General features: G+C 40.7%; 1 protein-coding gene across 5 annotated transcripts in view; it reads left to right on the top strand.

The window, feature by feature from the left end:
• The window catches only part of LOC133349455 (voltage-dependent calcium channel subunit alpha-2/delta-2-like), a 151,368-nt gene that overhangs the window by 50,424 nt on the left and 75,168 nt on the right, over window positions 1–25,776 (top strand). For 4 of the 5 annotated variants that reach the window (XM_061562924.1, XM_061562923.1, XM_061562925.1 and 1 more), the window contains exons 5-7: window positions 3,075–3,146; window positions 7,342–7,480; window positions 22,947–23,078. In XM_061562924.1, the coding sequence (XP_061418908.1) occupies window positions 3,075–3,146; window positions 7,342–7,480; window positions 22,947–23,078 (343 nt within the window). The remainder of the gene's footprint in view (window positions 1–3,074; window positions 3,147–7,341; window positions 7,481–22,946; window positions 23,079–25,776) is intronic. The other variant, XM_061562928.1, reaches the window with a different exon arrangement.

The raw sequence follows: 25,776 nt of genomic DNA, 5'->3' as shown, positions 1-25,776 counted from the left end.
CTTTCCATTGTTTACTGCGTAGGAAAGTGCTGGCATGGTTTTTGTATAAGTTTTCTTCACAAAGCATAGTCTAGAGTAAGCCATCAGTTGATAATTGTTTTTTTTAGCCTTCGATCTGGCAACAAAACTGACACCTTTTTACAAGGAGTCATGTTTACATAGACCGCAATACCTGCAGTCATAATACAAACAAAAGACAAAACTCTGATAATGTGCACTGTCCTTGAAGTTGATTGGTCCACACCCGAGACAGCTTTCCTTAGAGCCTAGTCTCACATGGGTTGGACCAGATGACCCATGTGACACTAGGCTCTAAGGAAAGCTGTGGACCAATCAACTTCAAGGACAGTGCACATTATCAGAGTTGTGTTTTTTGTTTGTATTATGACTGCAGGTATTGCGGTCTATGCAAACATGACTCCTTGTAAAAAGGTGTCAGTTTTGTTGCCAGATCGAAGGGTAAAAAACCAATTATCATATTTTTTCTGGCAAATGAGGTTCCCATAAGCCATCAGTTGTTTTGTAGATATGTTTGGTAGCTATGACAATCAATCTCAGGGTAAGTAAACAACAAAGATTGCTGTGAATTTTTATTCCATTTCTGTATTTTTAAACCAAAACTGTTATCCTGCGAAATAAATGTTTGCGTTTGGCGAGAGCTTTCAGCATTTATCTGCTTACACTCAATATTATTCCAGCTCCGTGCATAAACTCACACCTGTCTCCTGCCTTTCAGTCGGATGCCCTCCTATTAATTTTTTTCTAATCCTTTTTCTGCCATTTGTTTTTAAACTGTGTACCAAGTGTTAGTGCAAAGGCCCTCGGTATATGCATTGACTTCTATTTTTGGCTTCTTTAGAATGTTAGTATTTCTGCAATCAGTCACCCTCACAGGCATGCATTTGCTAACCTTGAAGTGGCTCCACTTATATATTCAACTGATTAAGCTGAACCTGACTTGCAGGTCTGATTTATTTTAAAAAGCTGATATGTTTTCCAGATCAGGCTAAAATTATTGTAGCAATGAACAGTAAAAATGTAATGATGCATCGATTCATCGATCAAGATCAATTGCGCTTGCCATTCAGAAATCGAATCATTTGTGAAATGGCTTATTTTTCTTTCGTATGTATGTTGTATTTAATTGGCTTATGTAAACCCGGCAGCCATGAGACGTTACATTGTGCACACATTACAATGGTAAAATAATCATTGCTAAATGAAACAAATAGTGAATAAAAGCATCTTCTTGGTTCTTTCGGTAAAGTCACGTAGAAGGGAAATAATAAAATAATAAAAATAAAACATAATAAAATACAATTCTCACGACGTTTCGGCCACAACGCAAGCAGCCGTCCTCAGGTGAAGAACAGGTCTGTCGGGAAGACAGCGTCTGAATGAAACACCCCAGGCTTGGAGCGTATATTTAAGCTGGGTTGGAGGGGGAAACGTCGTGAGAATTGTATTTTATTATGTTTTATTTTTATTATTTTATTATTTCCCTTCTAAGTGACTTTACGGAAAGAACCAAGAAGATGAATCCCTGCAGTCACGAAGGCTTTAAATCAGTGACTAAAATCCTCACAATTCCTCAATCACGATCGAGGATAATAATTACATTCCAAATAAATAAAAAGTTAAAAGGTAAAAGTTCAGCCCTGCAATAGCCTCCTCGTGTCACTGCTGGTGGAAGACCCGATTATGGAGGGGAACTCTCATGATTCCCTCTGGAGGGTATGTTGGCCTCCTCTTCCACACTCTGCCAGATGACTTGCAAAAGATGGAAATAACCAGTTTACTCCACCACACACGTGACCTGGAAATGAACTAACTGGGACATGCCCATTCATACTGTATTGCTGGGGGGGGGGGGGGCAGAGAGGGGGTTATTTATACGACTTGTCCGTCGTTTAAACTGGTGCGCCAGGAGACAAAACCGTCAACATCGAGATTGCAAGTTTGACGTGCTCATAACAAAAGTTAGTTTGGGTTAGATCGCGTAAATATAAATGTGTCGATAACCCACCATCACCCGACACAGCCGATCGGTAATCAATTGTTATCAAAACCACATTTGTAATGACAATTTGTTTTATTTGGCATATCTCATTGTTAGAATGGCGAAGGGTTATTATTTTTCGATAATTCCATGGTTCTATACTCACCATTTGAGTGACTTTTATTGAGGCGTACACTTCATTGGAAGACGAGGCCTGGATTTCTGAAGATGAGCTGCCAGTTATTGTTATCACTGCTTTGGCTTCCCACGGCACAGGAGACGGAGCGTCTTATACAATGACACGGGAATTCATGCCTCCCTGACAGCCCCTACCATTGGGCTTACTGCGGCACGCCCTGGCTCTCATGCCTATATGTGTGCAGCTCAAACCCCAGGCTTCATCCATCCTCATGAAGTCCAAGATCAGCCCTGATTTATATTTCAAAGGCATCGGCAGAAGTATTTATTTTTTTCAGGGTGCTGAGCAGCATTTAAAAATGTCTTACTATTTTTTATGCAGGAGTAGAAACTGCCATCGTATATCTCATTGCTGGTAATTGTGCAGCATTTTTTTTTGGTTAATTTATATCCAATTGCGCTTTTTTTTTCAAAAAGATGTTTAAATGTTTAAATGGAATTGCTGCTTGAGTGGTTTTTCATTTGTAAAGTTTTGGGTGGCTAGATGGCACATTGGTAACACTCGTGCCGCACAGCAAGAAGGGGCCTGGGTTCGATCCCTGACTGACACATTTCCGCGTGGAGCGTGCACTTTCTCTCCCTCTTCTGCATTGCCTTCCATAGCTAAAATGCGTACACCGCAACTGGTGCGGTATTGGTAAAAAAAAAATCCCAATTCTCAAAAATTGACTTCAAAATTACCTAATTGGAATGACACGTAGCAACATCACATCCGAATTGGAGAGGCTTGACCAGGACCCTCCTTAAAACGAGTCATGAGACTCGGTGAGGATTTCTCGGGTGAACAAGCACAATATTAATAGCACATGCAATGTTTGCATACTATGGAATATACCTTTGCACTATCGAATTTCTAACGATTGCTTCTTGTTTGTAGGAAGAAGATATGCTTTATTATAATGCGAAGAAGGAGCTTGAAGAGGAATATTCAGTGGGCAACGGAGAGCAGGTATAGAGATCTCAATTTCTGTCATTACAGAGTGCATGTTTTTAATGTGTAGCGCTGCTCAGCGGGGAAATGCTAATGAAGTTAAATATAGTTTTAAATAGGCAAGCTCCTGGCTACGATTTAATGTCTGAAAATAAAAATTCAAAGGAATAACGCGGACACTTATTCCTGAAACAGCCATATTGCTGCCATTCCCATGTGTAGTGTCGCCTCCAATCCATCTGGCTAAACCAGCCAGGCATGTTACAGATAACAGTGTTATCATAGCCTCCATCAGGCTTTTAATAAATAATTCTGTTGCAGCCGAAGGTTTGGCGTCCCAGCAGGGAAAAGCTTATCGACCTGCTGTTGTCTACGATATCAGTCAGTGCAAAGGAAGGTGGCAGCCGTTTCTGCATGCTGAAAGTCCAGGGAGATGAATACGATAATGATAATGAGCTTCCAGGCTGTTTTCTGCTAAATGACTGAATATCTTTCCCTGAGGGGCTTATAAGATTTTGACCACTTTCATGTTGCATTTACTTTCACCGCTGGGTGTAAATTGTTTTTTTTTTCACCGTGATATCCTCCGCAAAAAAAAAAAATCACATTTCGGAACAACATTGATTTATTTTAATATTATTTTTAAACGCCAAAAAATTCAAGAAAAACAAGACTTCATTTCATCTGTCAATTATTTAATAAGTGCTGATTGCACTCTTGCACTTGGGGCGGGGGGGAGGGGATAGCAGCACAACGCTCAATGTCGCCAGGATGCCGCAATTGTCAAAAAAAAAGAAAATCACGTGGCTATTTTCATACGCGAGACTGCAGGGCAAGGTGAAATTCGTCATGCCACATTTCCTGCTGGCAATGTCCACTTAATGTTGGGAGCTACAAGCTCAGGCGCAAAAAACGTATTTATTCATCCGCAAGTGTATAGAGGACTGGAGAACACGCATGAATATTGCTTCGTGACTATGTATTAAAAAGTTAAAGGTAAAGACGCAGCCCTGACATTCCTTGCTCGCCGCCGTGACTGGCGGAAGGGGCTCCGTTAAAAGGGCGTATCTCTTCCATGATGGCCCAATATCTCAGCAGAGGTGGAGGCACTGATGCTTTATTGCACCAAATGCGACCTCCTGATCAATTCACTGTGGTGTCCCCATTTATACTGCTGGATGGACAGAGGCCAGGGGATCTTCAGAAACCTGGCTATTGTCATAACTGCCGTGATCGAACAGGCGACCTCTGGATTGCAAGTGCAGTGTGTTAAGGGGCCGTCCATAAATGACGTAACGTACCTAGGGGAGGGGTCAGACATTTGTGACGATGTGTGACGAGGGGGGGGGGGGTGAGAAATGTGACGTCACATCAAAATGCGCAACTTTAAATAAATATAGACAACACGTTCTACTTAATTAAATAGACTTTTTAATAAATGTTTTCTCCTAAAACATCAGAGTGCAGCGCCACATTAAATACACACTACAATGACAATAGTTTAAAGCGATTTGAAGCATGTTTTATATTTATTTATTTGGGGGGGGGCAGAGCTTTGTGACGTCATATTTGAGGGGGGGTCTGACTTTTTGTGACGCCGTGTAACGAGGGGGGGGGGGGTCAAAAATCGTCTAAAATCGCGTGACGTCATTTATGGACGACCCCTAACCATTATACCATGGCAGCATCTCTCACACTACTTGGTACCTAGATTAAATTAATTGGCACATTAAGATGTATTAATGTCGAGTTATATCAGGAATTACCGTTGCCGTTCGCATAAAAATGACAAGGGATTTGTCCACAAGTTGACTGCCGATGCGCACGTTATGAGGATCCCCTAACAAAGGAGACTTGATGTCCCGATGGGCTCTTACCCTGGTGAAATTAAGTGGCACTGTGTTTTGTGATTGTAACAGTGGCGATTTTGTTGCAATATTATGGAATAACCGTATGATTAGCGAGTCTACAAAATACTGGATTGTTTCTGATGTCACTAATCATGATTGTTGATAAAACTCAACTGTGTCTAGACTTCATACATAATTGAAATAATATATAAAGCATATTTTACATCAAAATCATGAATGACAAATGCCCACATGCATATTCTCTAAGCATCAACGAAGAGGGACATGTTATCCTTCAAAAACGTTTATCTAAATCTACACGTTCATTGTTTTTATAGAGATATAGCAAAATAACATTAAAATAGCATAGTTAAATTATATACTTTAATATTATAGGTATAATATTCCTTTTTGAAAGACCTGAGTGAAATTGTTGCCATGTTTACATGCCAAGGATTGCTATACCGGGAAGCCTTCATCTAGTACTGGATTTACAAAGTGTAACCCAATTATCATTATTAATATCCAAATATTCTCACTAATGTCCTGCAACTGAATTTTGACTTCCCAGGGTATTCCCATCCAAAACTTTGCACTTATAGATTCCATGAAGACTTTTTGTGTCTCCTTAATGGCAACAGAATGATTTTTGGAGGAGGAAAAAGGTTTCAAAGATTTTAAAATCTATATATATATCCACTGCTGTCAGAGCGGGGAAAGGTGCAATCATCGTGACAGTCGGCGCTGAATCACAAGACCCGTGATGCCGCACGCAATAACCTCCGTGTGATGTCGCGAATACGGTGTTACAATTGGGTGCTAGGCCTTTGAAAGTATTGTTTTTCACGTGCAGTTGCATGTCGAGAATGTCAAGCGCGTTCAAGTGGTCACTAAATGTGTTTGAGTGAAACATGTTCTCCTGCCACCGTTAGCCGGGCATTTCTTTGCTGCAGATTGCACCGGGCTTATCTGGTAATAGTTTTGCGATAACGACAAAATGATGGTTGTTAACATTGACATTCTCCTTCGGCGTTCAGCCCAACGTTTGTCTTTAAAAAAATAAATATTCCGGGTAGTCGTGAGGTAGGGGAGTTGGTGGGATAGTTGGTGGGCCGGGTAAAGTTGGCATGGAACATTGGCATACACAAAGACCCCTATGAGAGCTCGCATCTGCCCAAGCACAGAGCTATTACTGTGGATTGGCTCTCTGGCTTTGTCTCCATGGTTGGAAAGCCTGCAGCATAATGTTCCTAAATGCCAAGAAGCATCAGCAAATGTAGTCTTATCCAATGTTACATGGGGACTATAGTGTGGACAGCACATATATTTGCAACTCCATTGACCTGAAGGTTGCCTATTATTAGAAGGCTTCATTTTTAAGGTCACGGGGTTCAGTGGGTTGTGAAATTTGGGATTAGTGAGCATTTTGAGCAAATCGTTCACCGTGTGAGTAAAACGGCATAGCAACGCTTTTAATAGAAAAAAATAAATAAACTGGTTGTTTGAGTGTTTTAAAATTGGTGTGAGAAATATCTCATATTAACAAAGGTGGCAAAGACACAAATGTTGCACTTAAACAATATGGAACTAAATACCACCTTTGTTGATATATCAACACAATTGTCAACAACACTGCTTGAAGAAAGATAATTGAAATGTAACATCTGCTATGAAGAAGGACTTTTACCTGAAACGTCACGTATCTTTTTTTTCTTCCGATTAATTATGCTCGCGCACGACTACAGGCATAGCATCGGCAAACAATGTGTTGTTGATAAATGGTTAAACGAATGGTGGAGAATGTTTGAGAAAATCGGAATCGCGCGTGTCGTGATAAAGAATTAAGACGGCTAATCCCAAAGTTCAAGAAACCCCTCCCCGTGAATGTCAAAGACTTGCGAGATATCACCCTAAGTGACGACGCAGCATTGGTGAGATTGTCTTTCTTAGCGAAATCGTTGTTCTATCTCCGTTGTCCTCGGCCACTGGTGCCTTTTTCGTGGTAGGTTACAGGAGAACACCATTACAAAGTGCACTCCTTATCGTGGTTGAAATGGGTGAAGTTAACCGAATGTGTCATTACAGATACTGTGTAATGGTTACTTCGCCTGCAATGGTTTATGAATGTTGCCCGTTCTCTCCTGCCCCCCGCCCCCCTCCGTGCACCATTTCTGCTGCTCACTCATACAATGAATGAGTGAATGCTTTCTTTGCTTCTTTTTGACATTTACTCATCCTATGTCTGCTGACCCTATGTAAACGCAATTAATAAAGCCAACATTTCTCCCAGTTGAACTGTTGTGTTGATACTCGCGAGAAATTGTACAAAATTAATGCTGAACACTGTATCTCGGTGTGCTCAGGATTCGGAGGAGGAGGAGGAAGAACATGAGATTAATTCTCCGCGGATCGAGCCGACGTTTAAGCAAGACTCCGCGTTTGGATTCTCTGTGGATAAAAATCACTCCGCGATTCACATCCCAACTGACATTTACAAAGCCTGTGAGTATGAAGTTGCAAGTTTCCGTAATGTCCTGTCATTAATATTACATGGATAGTGGCCTTTTAAGTAAAATGCATTTTGGTATATATTTTTTCCCTTTCTTTTTAGGTGTTTAAAGAGTCGTGAAATATACATTGTAAGGTGTGGCCCAATTTAGCCTAGATCGTTTAAAAATGCAATATTTTTCAAAAAAGCTCATTGTTTTCATTGTACCGATGGCCTTTATTTAACCGCATTTTACAGTCTTGAAATGTAATCGATATTGAACAACTTAAATTCATATTCTACTAAATTATTATAAATGCAAATCTTTTATAATAAATGGACATCTTAAGGTACTTGATAAGGGTAAACATTGTTATAATTGGATGGCATTTTTTTACATATATAATTTTTTATGATACTTGATTTGCATTTTACACCAAATATTTACATTAAATTCTGCAACACAAACATATATTTTCTTTACACATTTCAGCAACTTTCCATTTTTAAGTATAAATTTATTATTTTTGTTTCGAAAAGACTCTGTCTGAATCACATTAACTACATTGCAAGTGTTCATTTTATTTTATTTCAAGCACCCTAAATCAAATCTATTTTTAAAGAAGAGTAATGTGTGCAATTCGGCTAGCATATTCACTGCGGATTCTTTTCATTTGCATGTGGCTTGTGGCTTATCACGCACGTTCCAAACACTAAGATGCAATTTTCTACACCAGTGATTTGCAAAACAGCAAGAGTCATAATGAAGTGCCGAGCACCAGCATGTCCTGGCTATCATCTCTCATAAACACTATGCTGCCGTTTAAAACCCAATGCTTTTTTAACCTTGCACACAAACATATTTTTGTAGCGTACAACTTTTATCTTCGTCGTGCACGCTCATGGCATTTACATTGAAAAGTCTATATGACGGTGCAGTTAAATTTACGGAATATCATAGCATAGATTTAGTATGCAACTTACGTGGTGTGTGCTGTGTATGAAGAGCATCTGTGGCTTTACGCCCTATATGTATGTATGTTGAACTTCTTTCGCACCATACATAGTCAACCGTTCTAATTGGAGGTGTGCGAAATATATGTTATCATAATCAACTTTGGTCAATCTGCTGCTGAATGAAATCTTGCCCTCGCGGCTAACTTTCACGATCATTTGTCTTTTGCCTGCACAAGAACTGCTTTTATTGCTCCATCTCCTCGAAGGACATCCTATTCGACGGATATCCCCATCATTGGCTGTCACTCAATTATTATTCTTGACCATATGCCACCATCCATTCTCGCGACCAAGATGCACCATCTAGAGTGGACATAATTCTGCATCTAAATGCACTGTAATACTATTACTTTCACAGTACTTATAATTACTGTGAAATTACTGTGAAAGTCAAATGGTGTCGTTTATTTTAAGAAGTTGTTGTCTTTGCGATATTTGACTACTGGAACAAAAAATGTGAAATCCTCGTGTTATCGTAGTCCCATAGTTGGTACCGTTTGGCCTGTATGATCCTAGGCATTAAACGATGTGTCAATTTGTTGATTAAAATATATTCTTACACTCACGCCACATTCTTCTCATCAGGTGTGTGAGAGAACAAGTAATTTAGATGTATGCAAATATCATGCAAATTACACCTTTGACCAAATCAGTTGCAATGCATCCTATCTCATGCACATATGGAAATTATATTCGATGTTACCTTTAGGCTAGTAAGATTGACTCACACTACCAAAGAGAGTAACCTATAACAATATAGAGAGAGAATAGAAACAAGACCGTTAAAACGAGACGAAAAAATCGATCATTGAGGTCATCGAATCGCTGGGGGGTTCAATATATATATTCCTAGGACTGAGTTTACCCCAGTGACTATTTTGTCTTATCCATACCGTGTTCAACCAATCGACCGCAGGTTTCTCTACGCGCTGCTCAACTTCATAATTCCCAAGTTCTTAAAACCTTGCTCAATTCAACAGAAAAATTAACGATTTTCAATAACTCCTTTAAATGTGGTGTATATTGCTGGCTGCTTGGCATGTTGAGCCTTTGGGCTCTGTGCTGGGGTGCTGTGAATTTTTTTTTATAAAACACAACGCTCTGCCTAGCAAAACAAAACCAAAATTGGGCTTTGGCCCGTAGATATTCATTTCTGAAAACCGTTCCCAACACGCCGGCGGTGTGCGGACGAGAAGCGGCACACAGGAGCCCCTGCAGCCTGCCCAGCAAGGTCTGTCGAGCATGCATGCAGACTCTTACCAACACCCACGCGAGAGGGTGACAAATGGTCCCCCCCTCGGTTGTGTGGCGTTGACTTGCCAGCGTTCCAGGCGAGTGCTGACCTACATAAATAGTTCTCAATTAGGCAGCCTCAGCAGCAGCAGTAGCAGCGGCACGCGTCGCGGGGTATGTGTGTCGAGCACACGCCGCGGTTAACACCCCGCGTATTTTGAGCGCAGCATCGTGGACCGCGCAAAGGTTCGCATGTTTGCACGCTGGGTTGTAGCTTTTCAAAGGGGTAAATACATCACCCCGCGCCACCGAAAAAATTTCGGGCTGGAATGCAACTTTATTTTAAAAAGTTGCATACTTATTTTCTAATCGCAGCTATTTAATTCTATTATTCTCACGTGATGAAATTTACTGCAGAATTTCTTCGTCGAATACCTGCTTGTTTTATTTTCGCCTTTCATACCATTACATTTTTTAAATGTATTGCTCCAGTTAGGGGCAATTAGCTGAGTGGCAGACAAAAAGTGCACATGGTGTGTCTTCATCTATGGCCAAGTCGTGTGAGCTAACATCAGTCAGTGGCCACAATGCATGACTGCTCACCACCACTCTTTCCCTTGATGAGCAGTGAAATGGGGCACCCAGTAAGATTATAGTTTTTTTATGGTGGGCCTGCATTTCCATAATGACAAAGTTGTTTGTCCACATATAAGGAAACAGGTTGAACCCATTCATAGGCATTGGCCATACAGTTTTATTTTTAATTGAACTGCACAAATGTATGGTGAATTGAGTAGTATGAGTTGACTGTGTTTATTGGAGCACCAGTGCTTGGGAGTGTATAATATTGGTAGGGTAAATTTATGGGTTGATGTATTTACGTGCATTTCTGAGCAGTAGCTTTTGGCGACATGTGGCGTGAACACACTGGTTAAAGTTGTGCTGGCTCAATTTGGTTCACATTATGGATACAAAGTGCCCTCACCTCTGTTAACAGAGTGATTATTTAATTTTTAAAAAATCTAAAGATAATACAAACATTCTGTTGGTGCATGTATGTTAAATGTAGCTTTTCACTTGGATTCTATAGTTTTTCACAAATGTACTATTTTTTTTATTACAAACTTTTATTGAATTCGCCCTGTTGTTCGTTGAGGAATCTTTGACGCTTAATATCTTGGGATCTACGAAGCCTCCGAGCTGGAATGTTATACGCAGACTCGCCGCTTCGTGTGACAATTCAAGAATTCATTTTTAAAAAAACGGCCTAGGTCCTGCCCATTGTGGTCCGATTCGTATTTTTTGAATTTTATACTAATTAACAATCGTACCTTTTACTAATTCATAATGGTATATTTAACTAATTCATAATCGTACATTTTACTAATTGATAATCGTATATTTGACTGATTAATAATCCTAAATTTTACTAATTAACAATCGTGCACTTTACTAATTAATATTCGTATATTTTACTCATTAATAATTATAATCGTAGATTCCACCCCCCCCCCCCTTTTTTTAAATCACGAATGGTCGTGCCTGCCGACGTCTGGCAAACGTGTGGCCCAATCACAGCGGCTGTTGCTGGCCAGCCTCTGACCAATGAGCATCGCGCTTCTATCACCGCTCGTCATGGCGCCGGAGCGGCCGCTGTTTCTCTTTAGCGCAAGAGCAACAAGTACACCGAAAAAAAACTATTATTAGGCAATAAAAACAAGATTTTCAATGCACACACACTTTTATTTGCACTCAAAAGTAGAAAATATATTTTTTTTTACCACGGAATTAGTAAAATTTTATGTGCTCAATAAAAGGTGATATGTTTAATTTTATTTATGCAAGCCCCCCACTTGTATTGAGCTCATGTAGTTTCATTAAGTCCTGGGTCAAAATAATGTATCTTCTACTTTTAAGTGCAAATAAAGGTGTGTGCGTTGAATAGCTTGTGTTATTTTTTTACCCATTTTTTTAAAATGTTGCGACAATCTGAATACACATTTACACCTGCCAATTTTTCAACATGCAAAAATCTTCTTTCTCGGATTTGGATACATTTAAAAATTTAAGCTCATGGAATATTCATTCATCGGCACCTATAGATGGTACTTGTGAATTTAATAGTCTGGTTTTTTCTGTTCATTCAGTTTGCGCCTTTGTCATTGAAAAACTGCAGCGGCGAGTTGCAAGGTAAATTGCTGTTGCCGCTGCACTGTGCAGATGCAGTGACGGTGGAGCACTGCAATGATTGAAAGAGCTGGCTGCACGTTTATTTTGATTGATTCTCAGTAAGTGGCATACATTTGCAATAATGGAATAAATAAGGGAGGTTTTCACCGGGAGACAACGTTAAACCATGCAGAATGCAATATCCCATCACAAGGGCAATGCCGTGAAAAGTTTACGCGCCTTCTGTGACAATGTTCACATTTATATATGTCCTTCCACATGGCAGCTTACAAAAAATGAATTGACTTGTGTTATTGCGATACTCATGTTGTAGGAACAATAACATCCACGGGCGAATGAACGTGTAAGACATATAAACAAAATGAGCAAACAGTACATGGCATTTCAAACAAGATAATGCAAGGCAAAAGGATCGTAAAATAATTAGTCATGTTCACATGGAAATAAGTGCTCCAGCTTGATATTACTCATTTAGATTTATCAATGGCATATGCAGTTTAACCATAATGCACATTCTGTGCAGCTGGCTATAGTTGCCTGCCTGAATCATCAGAAAGTCCACATTGAGATGACACGGATTGATTTAATGTGAACTACATAAAAATGTGTTGCTATCCTTTGAGATGTTTTAATAGCTCAATTGACATGTCCACAATGAGAATCAGCATTTGGCACAATTATCTTGCACATTAGTGGTAGAATTTGGCTTAATATTTTTTTATCATTAATCCGTGCATTTGCTTAACCCAGTATTCTGTATTTGACCAGAGATAAAAAAAATGGAATCCTCTTGTAGGTCAGCAAAGTGATGCACTGTAATTGCGTGCTTTTGTGAGAAGCCTCAAAAATGCGGTGAATAATTTTGGCATGCCTTTCTTGTGTTGGAATAATGCCTCCCTTAAGCCATTCCCAGAAGGTCAATGCAACATTGCCCCTCTTATAGCCACTCTACCTATAATAGCAAAATGCCATATTGGATACGGTTAATAGCACGATTCAAAGCCATCTGTACACCCCAGAAAATAAAAATACGGAAGTGAGACACCTGCTACGTTCAGTTCATTTTTCATACACTGCCGCTATTTAATAATTTTCATAATCAGAAACACATCAGTGCACTGCCACCTGATAAAAAAAAACCTGAATTTGTCAGTACCTGCGGAATTGTATTTTTTTCCAAATCCCTTTAAGTAATCTGAGATACCACACACACAGCACGGCATAATCATTTAATTATCACTGGAGTTTATATCACTATCTAAAGTATTGCAGGACTGAAATAGTATGGGCATGCTCTTATTGCTGTTGGTTTAATTCTCGCATTTTTTTTATCACTGCCAGGATAGCATTGATTTAGTTGAGCTGTACTTGAAGCATTCCATTCTGCCGCAATAATGGGTTTATTCCAGCATTGATTATTGAAGTACATACTGAAAATGTATTAAATAGCATCAATGTACTTGTTTATTTATATACATATATAGCTTTCTCTATATATATAACTTGGCGCTGTTGGCCGTGGTGTAATTGTTAGCATTCTGGACTCCCAGACGTCATTTGTTTAATCTCCTGGAGCAGCAGTTGAAGCAATGGGCGAGTTTTTTAAAATCCCCTCTCCGCTGTCCACCCAGCTGTATAAATGGCTACGCCGAACGAAACTATTTTCATTTTACCAGATAAGGCACACTAAGCTCTACAGCTCTGTTTCAGAAGCGACCTGGCCACATGTGATAGCCCAACTAAGTGGCTTATCACGTTGACATTTCTAGCTGCTAAATACTAGAAACGCAAGTTGGTTCTAAATCTGGAGAGAAAAACTGGAGGACCTGGAGAAAAATCCACACGATCACGGGGGAGAACATGCAAACTCCAGATATACAGGTGTCATGATTGGGATCAAACCCACAACCTCCTGTATACCAGGCTAGGCAGTCAACATCTCGCCACCACGGCGTTTCCTCTAGCAGAATTCCTTGCACCAGCAGTGGTTATTTTATTTATAATAATTGTCCACTTGTCTCGACGAGCAAGGCGATGACCGCTTCATCAGCAGGGTTGTGGAGCTCGGAGTGTCCTGAAACCTCTACCGACGCTCACAACATCCACATCAGTGGTGTGAGCAGAACATTGCAGGGCTGCACCTTTACATTTAGATATATACGTTAAATAATGGTCCTGACTGGGAAAGCAAATCATAAATTAAAAATTTATATTTGTAAGGTGTATTTCATTTGTAGATCCCAATGCAAATATTGTTCAAGAAATGAACTGTTTCATGAATAACAAAATAATATGTATTACTTTATGTAATTGTGTGGTCTATTTAACTTTTTTCATTACATCTTAATTTGTCCATCTGGGAGTCAGTCTGTCAATCATAGTACTAAGTTTCATTGTAAATGAGACCTTACACCTCAAACAAAAAATATCTCCAAGTATATTCTACATGCTATTCTTATGGTATTTTAGGAATTTCATTACCTTGAGCGAACACGTGTTGGTAAAAGAGTACTACACAAACAGTCAAAGCAAAAATGATTTCTCACGCAAACAGCCACGGGGAGATGCGCATCTCCTCAAAGTATAAATTTTACATTCCAAACCATTAAATCTTGACTTAAAGCTTTCATGACTGCAGGAATTCATATTCTTTGGGTCTTTCGGTAAAGTCACGTAGAACAATTTTCTTTTTTTACAAAAAACTACGACGTTTCGATCGCAACACAAACAATCGTCATCAGGAGGAATTGCTCGTGTTGCGATTGAAACGTCGTAGTTTTTTGTAAAAAAAATTATTGTTCTACGTGAATTTACCAAAAGACCCAAAGAATATGAATTATAAACCATTGTTGACTTCTGACAACGTGGAATTCATTTGATTGAGCCTGGAGGAATTAATTAATTTGAGTTCACTCCTGACCGGAATTTGTACTTTCACCCACCTGACGAGTGGCATAAACTTGATATATGTAAATATCATCTTGCTGTCTCATTACCTTGAGCAAGTTTTAGATTTTGATGACGTTTGGCATTAAATACGTTCACTACATGTGTCAGTGTACTCTATTCCATTACGCCATCATTCATTGGAGACAAAATGTTCGCTGATATCGCTCTTTAAGATCGAGTCGTGTCTGTCAAAAAAAGGACGTCCATTAGAAAACAAAGGGTGCACTGAATTGTCACTCAAGCCCTCAATCTATGTCCTGAAATTAAATCTTGATTTCTCTATCGCCCTCAAACGTATTGACTCGCATTGACGTACGCTGCTAACACGGATGAATGCCTAATGATTCCTGGATCCGTCAATATTGATAACCTTCGTAATGGTTCCGTGTCTCCATTGTTGTTTCAACATCTAAATGCCCGCAGAGAGCAGTTGGGGTGACGACATAGATTATTCGGGGATCTGGTAGTGACCTCATTTTCTGGCGCTCACACAGGCAACCGATTACGGGGCGGGCATTTGTCTTACGGTGGCTTTGTGCTGTGTGTGCATTGTGTCAAACACGGGCTTGTTTCTACAGCACTTGCTGCTATAAAACACACGTGTCATGTCCCGACCCTCGCTTTAACCCCCACGTGTCCCCTGTGGCTTGGCTTTGTGTGATGGTGGGCCTGAGGTGCACGGCTGCTCACGCTGCTTTGTTACAGGCGGCAGTATATTATATTAGCTTTGACAAGGGCTGTAAGTCACGTGTAGTTTTCATTTTGTCATACGGTCGTCGCACAGCAAGAATACAGATTCTACGAGTCCATTTGAGGCTATCCGCGAGCGAGAGGCGTGAATGGGTTGTGCAGTAAATGACACGACAGCGAACAAGCATTTGTATTCCAAAATTGTATTCGTACCTTATTGGAATAAAGATAATTAAATGTTAGGCGAGGCTAATTATGTGCAGATTTCCACATACAAGATATCTAATTAAATATGCTCTAGTTTTGGCAGCATATATATGTGTAGTTTTGCATTCATATGAATGCATTTCTTTTGACATCATAATATATTCCTATTATAGAAATTACTTTTCATTCAGATTTAACTCGTGATGGCTTTTGGTCTTCACTTTTTTTAGTGTAAATTTTGATTATTTTTTTAAGCTAGCATTATCTTGGCACTGCAAGGCCACAAACACACATTCATTGTTCATTTTACTACCCTGGTTATTGTAAAATACAATGCAGATACGCTAACCTGCAGGTAATTGATTTTCTAAATTACTGATTTATTGTACTTTGGGGTGGTGGGAGGGGGGTTTGTTGTTGTTGCTGCATAAACCACGTGTACCCACACACAAATAGAGAGATTCCTGCTTTCTGTACGTGTTCTTACGTTGGGATTTTTCCCAAAAAACGAATTTGCAGGTTTGTTGGTATGATTGTTTTTTTTTTATCACAAATCTACTTCTAGGCAGAACGTTGTCATGGAATTGCTAACAGTATATCAATACCGTCATTTAAATTGTGAAATATAGTTTACTAAGAGTAGATCATAATTATTCAGGATCCTAAAAAAAACTGATTTTTTTTATTCGGACTTTATATAGATATGTTATATTTAGGTGTTTTCCGCTGTGACTAAATTCTATAGCTGGGAAGTAAGCCTGTTGGGCGAACTGTCACGGACATGTGAATCTGTCTGTAGTGGGGCGTGTGGGGACATGTCTCCTCGTCCAGTCTCGTTCTGTTAACCCTTCTCGAACCCCGTTCTGTGCGAGTCCTGCATGGATTTCCCTGTCTATTCACGTGACACTGATAGCACAGTTGGATTAAAATGAGTAAAACTAGACCTGAATATTAATCGGTGGTGAGATGTTAACTACCTCGCCTGGTACACTGGAGGTCGTGGGTTCGATTCCGACCCTGACGCCTGTATATTTGGAGTTTGAATTTTTGTCCTCCGGTTTCTCCCTCCACATTTCGAAACATGCCTTTACAGTATTGGGCTGATATACATTTCCACATGGTATGCCACTAAGTTGAGCTATCATTGGTGGCTAAGTCACTTTTGAAAAATATCTATATAGCTCAGTGGGCGTAATCTACTTAAATAACAAAAATATAGATTGTTTTAGTTTTTAAATGCAATTCCGTTACATTAGTTGCATTTGCAGAATGTAGCGCAGAAAAAAATATGTGCAATACCACTTCGTGCCGAAGGTGCCACATACATTTTATTTCGCATTGCCTCTGCCAATATTAATGTAAACGCATGCCCGGTATCATCAATGTCAAATACATGACATGTATTTTGCATGTGATAAGTGTAGCCTTGTAGATTATACACAAAGAGACAAAGACCCCCATATCGCCTTTATAGACTGTTCCGGCAAGTGATGTTAGCAAGCATCTTTGAATTGTGGCACAGTGCACAATGGAATGGAGTGCTACCTTTGTCTCCCCAGTGCTGATATTTACACACCTTATCAGGTACTCATTTCAGGCTGAGTCAACCTCGGGGAGGCCCAGCACCCGTTGAGATTAGTCCCCACTGATATATAGCCATTGCAAGGAATTAATATCAGGTCACCAAGTTCATAGTGCGGTGCCCTAACCACTGCACCACCGCTCCGTGTTATACGTGCACAAAGATGGGCATAGCACTTGCACGCACACACACACACAGCACTTTCCCTAATCACAGCCCTGCACATTTGCAGTGTAAACAAAAGTACTGTTCTTGTGTGCACTTAATGACTGCAGCACCAATGTGAAATGAAATTGGGGAAGCTTGCTCAAGCGTGCCGTCGCACGCCAGCCAACACGTATCGTCATAATGATGCGCTTATCTCTTGACCCAGAGCCAGAGCAAAAGCAGTAAATCTATCATGTTGAAAATTCAGGTCATCGGGCCGAAATGAACCATTATTACCGGCTCATTATTGTCAGCTTTCTTCTTCACCCAGCCACCTTGAACCTTGCCATCGTACTATTGAATAAACGGCAAAATACATTTTTTCCCCTCCTCCACTCTATTGCATTTAAAAGTCTGGAAAATGGAGTTTATGACCTATTGATTTGCTAACACAAACTCCATGGAAGGTCACAAAAAATGTGCAAGCTCTGTAACATGATTTTTTTTTTCAAGGCACAATGGAGTGAAAGCTTAATATCAGGATCTTGAGCGCCATGGGAATGGGCATCGTTGACGTGGAGGGGGGAATTGGTTGGAGAGCGAATGGAGGTGACAATCTGTCATTAATACGAAGATGTAACACAGAGTCACAACATCTCTTTGTTGCTACAAAACTTCGGAATCACCTTCAGGCAAATCGATTGGTATGCAACCATTGTTCAGTGACCTCTATGCGGCCAAAACGTGCATCGGATCACTGCGCGACATACTTTGCTTTGTGCGTTAAATATCAGAGAGCGGCACAAATTATTCAGAGTGATATGAGGCCAATTTCACCACTTGCACAACTCCATTGCACGTGTTATTTATTATTCCGTGACCAGAGTGCGTGTACTTGTTTGTTAAATCGTTGACTAATTGCGCTTTAAAACTGTTTGTCCCTGATTTGTATCGGGTTTTTTTTTCGGTTGTCTTCCCAACATTTCTCGTTGCTGAGTGTTATTAATACGGCGCTGTAATCAACCATCTTTGGCGTGCCTGGAGTTGTTTACAAACCTCTTTGATTTTACTGTCTGCACTTCCAGACACTTTTCATGAGCCCACGCAATGTACTCTAGAAAGTATAAGCTCTTATTCCATTAGATGTTACAGCGAATCACAAAATCATATAAGGAAATTATTCCTTTGTGCAAAATGCATCAAACACAAATGCAGCCATGCCAATTAGCCCTCATTAATAAAAGCATGTAGCTTGTTTTATATAGATATCGAGTACAAGCATTCTGTTTTAGAATCCACATTTCTGATGGGTTTCTAAGCACTCACACTAGCTGTGTTTGCTTCACTAATTTTGAAAGTATCTTGTTAATTGAATAATGTATTTATAACCACCTTATGTTACCTAACAGTTAGTGAATGTGATGAATAGGTAAATTAGCGACCATGAATACATTTGCATTTTGGGGGAAATACATCACCGTCTCTATGTTTGGATTATCGTTTTCTCTTCTACTCTGCCAATGCATTATGAGGACATTCACACGTGAATATGTCACGTAATTTGCATTGCACTTGTCACATTGAAATAATTGTACCCTAAGTTTTACCATGAATATAGCTCACAGTAAAAAAAAGTTCAACAATAGAGGCTGCTATGGCAAGAAGGTCAGCGTGTGAATTATAAGGAAATGAAATGAATGTTTAATGTGCAATTAGGTAAGAGTACTTGTCTTCCCCTAGCGCTCACTGGGTTAGTAGGTATGGACGATTAACTCCAATTACAGGCCTTGTCTTGCCATGTGATGTATTGCAAGATTCCATCCCAACATTAAATTATTTTGCAGTTACCAGCAGGTTTTTTTTTAAACCGTATTTTTCTTTTTTTACAGCCAAATGTGTCTCTCTGTCTGCAATTTTTTTTGCTGACTGCCTCGTGTATGCCTCCCTTTCCTGACAATTTGTCTGTCTGCCTCGCTGCCTTTCACTCCCTGTGTACCTATTGTCTGCCTGTCCACCTTGGACTCTGCTTCATATTTATCTTTGCGATCTAAAGCCTGGCTCCAGCTGCTGTGCGATTGTGTTTCCTCCGCCTCTTATCAACCACTTAACCTGCAATTCCCTGAACACGTAGACAATTAATTATGACGCAGGGGATTTTCATTGTGTGCACAGGCGGGGTTCTTTAAAAGCCATTTGTGTGCGTTTGATCCACTAGTGGTGTAGTGCCTGGGGACCTTTTGTTCCATTCCATTGACCCTAGTCCCAATAACATCATTATGAGGATCTCTCACCGATCCACTTGATCTGAATTGAGTACCCATTGAGATCCCAAACAATGGTCAAGAATAGCAAGGTGACTGGGTGAAATGCTTTAAAACTATTAAAGTTTTTTTTTTTACCATGTAAGGTCCACTGAGCTTCATAGATCTTTTTCAAAAGCGACCTGGCGACAAATGATAGCTCAACGAAGTGGCTTATTATCACGTGGACATTTGTAGCAGTCAAATAATCTATAAACGCTTTATTCTGAATGTGGAGGGGAAAACCGGAGGACGCCGAGAAAACTCCGCGACCACGGGGAGAATATCCAAAGTCCAAATATACAAGCGGCATCAGGGTCGGGATCGAACCCACAACCTCCTGTATATCAGACGAGGTAGTTAACATCTCACCACCATAGCGCTCACTATAAGTGCAAAGTATCCCTTAACAATTGCAGCCACTATTGTACGATATTTTTCTAAAAATATTTTAATACATATATTTACTTGTAATGTAGTGCACTGTCGTCTAGTTATTGATGTACACCATGCACAAATTAAATAAGGTATTACGATCCAAGGTATAAAGCATTTTTTTTCATGGTAACAACATGCCTCTGAATTTATATTGGTAAAATAGTGACAATCAGTCACGGCAGCCTACATGTCTAAGATACTGTAAGATTATTAACATTTATTTGATTTTGTTAATTAATCATAAAGGTATAATGCAGCTTTACCCTCCGCCACCTGAAAAAGCCAATCAGATGAAGTTGTAACGTAGGAAAATATGCCATTTAATTTGGTGTTTCAGCAAACTACTGAAATGTTGAAAAGCGAGCAAAATAATGGCAATTGTATATGACGTATATCGCTGTAGATTACTTCCAGTTTTAATAGAAAGCTCATCTCTGGCGTGATGCTTGTATTTATTTTTGTATCTTTAGACTTTCCCCTCCCATGTTTATTCCACTTGTGCAATCGGTGTCATATCCTGAGACGAAAGCTCCATTTGAAACTCTAGAGAATGGGGCGTGGAAGCAGGCACAGTAGTAGCCAGATATAAATAAGCTCACCCCTTGGAAACAAGGCCCGGTGTGCAAGTATGCATAGTGTGGTTGTACCATTATTATATAAGGATGTGTTTCTTGTATCAGAACTGTGCGTATAATGTCCAGATTCTATCGTATCACATAGTACATATTATGACTGATATTCCATCAAGCAATGTTTTTTTTCTATTCTAACATAAGAGGGTGGGGGACACTTTTCCACATGTCCTGCTACAGAGAAATGTTAAGTACATGACCATTAAAGTGGCATTCCTTTTTAATTCTCAGAACTAGGATTTAGCCAAAGTTTGTGCACAAAAAGGCATTCTAGATTTGACGCTTTAGTGACTGCAAGGATTCATACTCTTAGGTTTTTTTTTCGGTAAAGTCACGTAGGTAAAAAATAAAATTACTAAAAGTAATAATAGAAACAAAATAATAAATCACGACGTTTCGGAGGCAACACAAAAAGTCTCCGTCATCAGGTGGGACCGTCACAGCTAAAATTACTGCATCAAGTGAGGCAAAATTCCAAGAGACCAGCCCTTAAATACAAGTCAAGGGGGGAGGGGCTTATCTGAATGTGGTAACCAGGGAATGTCACGTGGGGGTGGTGGGCGGGGCTACAAGAGAAATTGGTCAACGTCGTCAATGTACAAGAGAACAATCGGTGTACCTCGACCTAAACCGGTGTTGGTTGAGAATCCAAATACAAAAAAGCAGTACTGTTAAACGCTGGGGATGTCAACACTCGGTAAAGTAGAAAAGTACCTGTCAAATAAGATGGTACAAATATGTGTAGTTAAATCTTTTATGCATGGTTAATAACATCTTTCCAATGATTACTCAGTTTGTACCCATCATCACGTTTTTTTTTTTTGCGCAGTCATTGATGACCAAACTGAGACCATCAACTCAGTTTAATCACGGGTGGCTGAATGCTAGATTTTAATCCACGGTGTCATCATCGCTGTCTTGGAGCTCTGACCTCTGAGCCACACACCAAGCCAGCTACAAAACTTGTATGGTTTTGAAACGGACAACCCGCAAATTGATTTTGTTACGCAAAAAACTCTATAGAGTTTGAAGCACTTACAAATCTTAAGTGAGCTGTGCAAGGTTTATTTGTCGGCGTTGTGTAATGCTACCGTAATTATCTTTACAATGGATAAATTGTGGCATGCTGTCACGTAAAAGTTGTTGTTTTAATGTTCCACACATTTAAATGGACAAATGATTCGATATCATATATGTGCAGTTAGCACCTATGCTACTTCAGAGTGATATAAATGTCATATAATGTATCTACAAAGGTCTACAGAGGTCCATTTGTGTTAAATAAGCACCCTTCAGTGCACGTGCATGTCAGCTGTTAGAGTTTTTGATATCAACTGTTTACTCAATAAGTTAATGTGGTAAATACAAACAATAAAAGGTCCAAAATGTGTCGTGATGCATTTTAATTATAGATTTGTTTTATTTATGAACGCTGCCACCCTACATCAATGGGTTTTAATGCACGCTCAACTTTCACAATTTGTAGTTTGTGTTTTTGTTGTTCATTAATGTGTTTTTTTATCCTTCTTTTCAAAGCAATGTTAAGTTTCCGCACAGTGGGGGTGTCTCCGTGTAAACCCAATGCTTCTTAATCAGTATTTACACACGTGTGCCCCGTGGCAGTTCTGACAGAGCCGTGTGTCGCCTGTAATTAGCTGCGGAAACAGCGAGGTTTTTTTTTTTGCGAAGGGGTGTTTTTTGAAGTGGCCCTGTCGCCATGCAGCGCGCCCTCCTGCCTAGATCCGCTTCTGCTCAGCCACAACTTTATCTCCGGCAGCATGGTGAGTGTCTGTTTGCCACCAGGACCACGCTGCAAATGGGGTGTTCAGAGATGCATGCGAAGCGTTTCCAGACGGAAATGTACGTTCTGCAAAGAAGGGGGGGGGGGGGGTGCGTAAACCATTTGCCGCCTGTAAGGAAGAACGTGTGACATTTGTGACGACCCCCTCCGAGTGATGCATGGAGTCAGTCGGCGGAGCAGCAAGGCATTCGATGTGACTGAAATCTCCATCAGCGGTGTCCCCCCAGGGGAGGCCTCGAAAACCTTGTCAGTGACCCATGACCTGACGCATTCACATTTATTTTTTGTTTGCAGCCACGATCATTCTGAACGAGCTGAACTGGACGGCGGGGCTCGATGAGGTGTTCAAGCTGAACAAGGAAGAGGACCCCACTCTGCTGTGGCAGGTGTTTGGAAGTGCCACAGGTCTCACCAGATTTTATCCAGGTTGGTTTTTTTTCTGGATTCAATTTATTTGGATTCTGTCAATATTGGTGGGGTTTTTTTTGCCCATTATTGTTCAACTTGTGCCACCGGCATCACATCATGACATTAGGGTACCCCTTTTGGAACTCTCGCAGAACATTGCATGCTTTTGTGGAAGAGAATGGCCCACAGAAGCATAATTTAAAGAGCTTGTTCTGAGATGTTTTACATTTTGTAATCCTTTCTCATGCTAAATTATTATCCCATGGCAGTCAAACTGGTATATATATGTTATACTCCAAGTTGGAATCTAACGTTATTTGTTGGTGCTATCATTGGTGATGTTAGACCGTCAAATCACTACATTTGATAGCTGTCGTTAAATGTAAGATTGCTACCTGTATATGAACCCAGGACCTCATCGGTGTCGGTTGACCTCCTGCTCTGACCTCTTAGCCACCCAACCACCTTGATTTAGTGCTTCATGAATATGTTATGCTTCACTTAAATGACACAAGCACAAGCAAGCACAGGATCAGCACAGGATTCTTAATTAGCAGTATGTGAGTTAGCCTAGAGTGGTTTGACCTGGTATGGACCTTCTGGTAGTCTGATTACTATGTCATAATATAAGCATTAAATGTTAGTGCTTCTAATTGGTGCTTCACGGTATGTGAAAATGCGGCAAATTACTCATCACATCTGTGGATTAATTGCCTGAGCGTACAACTAGTGGGTTTGATTAAAACTAGACCCTATTAGTAAGAAGGTGGCAATGTTGTGTGTTAATAGGCTGTCTGTATACCCGGTGATTCACCTTAATGCACCACGATAGCAAATTTGTACATTAATTAAAAAGTCAACGTATCCCTGCATCTTCGACCTTAACCATGTTAAGGTCGTGACATCACCTGCTTAACAAAAATGCCTTGCATGCTAAATATGAAGCGTACACACAAAGAAATGTAGCTGTTACATTGCACGTGGCCAAGACAAGGAACATTATATACAGGGTTTGTGGGAAGTAGCTTATTCAAGGTGACTTACTCAGTTGATGACCAAATCACTCTGAATGCACATGATCTCATCCGATCTTGGAAGTGAAGCAGGCTTGGTGCCTGGCTCGTATTTGGATGGCAAACTGCATGCAAATTGCCGAGTGTGAGTTATGGCAGAGATAGCAGTGGAGCAAAGGATATTTTAATCTATCTGTATGGAGCTTGGAGTGTTTACCCCCAGCATATGTGTGGGTTTTCTTCAGGTAATCCAGTTTCCCACTATGTACCAGATGCTCATAACATGGAACTGACCAAGCAAGCCAATGTGCAGCCCTCTTAAAAACCCCTTGAGTTTTCCCTGTCAAAAAAAGGGCCTTATTGCTTAAAGTGATGAATAAATAACTATCATTCTAGTCGTTTATACTATTTATATTGATGCTCAAAGTGCACAGTGCCTTGATTCAAAATATAAGGAATGAAAACCAATTGCCTTTGCACATGGGCACGGAACCCATTTGTGCGAGAGCTTGTGCGGCTTAGTAAGAAGGAAATTAATCTCAGTCAGCGCTTGGTATTTACGCTGTTGGAATAAAGCGCGTGAAATTTTTTTTTCTTCCTCTGCCATTATTTGCAGCATCAGAAACACGTGCGCAATGCGTCGCCCCCTCCGCGCAGACCCTGAGCACGCATCGCGATGCGAGTCCCGCGGGGGGGGGGGGGGGGGCCTCCGTTTGGGACTCGCTGTCCGTAGATAAAGCACGCCGACACTTTGCGCGCGTGCGGCGTGCTCGAGTCAGACCGCGACACCCGTCGCGTCGCGGCAGACAAAAAAGGGCGACGGGTGCCCTCGCAATTCAGCGGAGTGCATCTAGCGTCTCGCCACTGAGGCTGCTTTGACGGTCAATGCGTTCGTCACCAGGGGACTCGCAATCCCCGTTCTACGAGACGCTGACAACCGGTCGCGAAACGCTGGCCCGGGAGGGGGACAGCATGGTTGACGCGCAAAAAAATCCCTTGCCCGGCACGTCTCTCGGCAAACATTTATCTCGCTTCCAGACCACTTTTAACCGTGATTGGTTGTGGACAGAGAGACTGTGAAAGTCTTCTCGGCGATCTCTGAACACCAGCTGACATATAACTCCTTCAGGACCACGCTAGACGTGCGTGGTTTTTAAATGGCATCAGTCTGCGTGTCAATTTAAATGTTTACACTGTCACGAACATGTTACATACGGCACATTTTTGACCATGGTTTGACTCGGCTCAAGAAAAAAAAATGATTGAGAGATTTCCTCCGAATAACACTCCACAGCAGCTCTTCTGCATTGAGTCCACGGTGCCGAATGACAGAGCGCTATTTGGTATTCCTTCGAATGCTGTTTCTCATCATTGAATGTGGTGACCCCGCGCGCAAATGGCAAAGGTGAGCATCATTGTCGAGAACTTGATTTGAGGCCTGGGTAAAGTGGTCACCTTTTGGCTCCGTCAGTGCTCGGGGGGGCAGGCAGCAGCGTGACTACAAATTTAGACAGTGCGGTGAAAGCTCCTTGCTCGAGCGAAGGGAGCCACTTTGAGTTTTCGGTAATGCCGGCCACAGGGAATAAAGTCGTTATGGTCACCATGGCAGAAGTAATAATCAGCTGCTATTTGGCTCGCGAAATGCAATGTCGTAGTTATGTAATTGGAGCTACTCTTCTAGGCCACTTGACATTGTATGTAGC

Source organism: Lethenteron reissneri, chromosome 30 (assembly GCF_015708825.2).
Source record: "Lethenteron reissneri isolate LAM-NWPU_2019-01 chromosome 30, ASM1570882v1, whole genome shotgun sequence".
Lineage (NCBI taxonomy): Eukaryota > Metazoa > Chordata > Hyperoartia > Petromyzontiformes > Petromyzontidae > Lethenteron > Lethenteron reissneri.
This window is presented reverse-complemented; position numbering and strand designations above follow the sequence as displayed.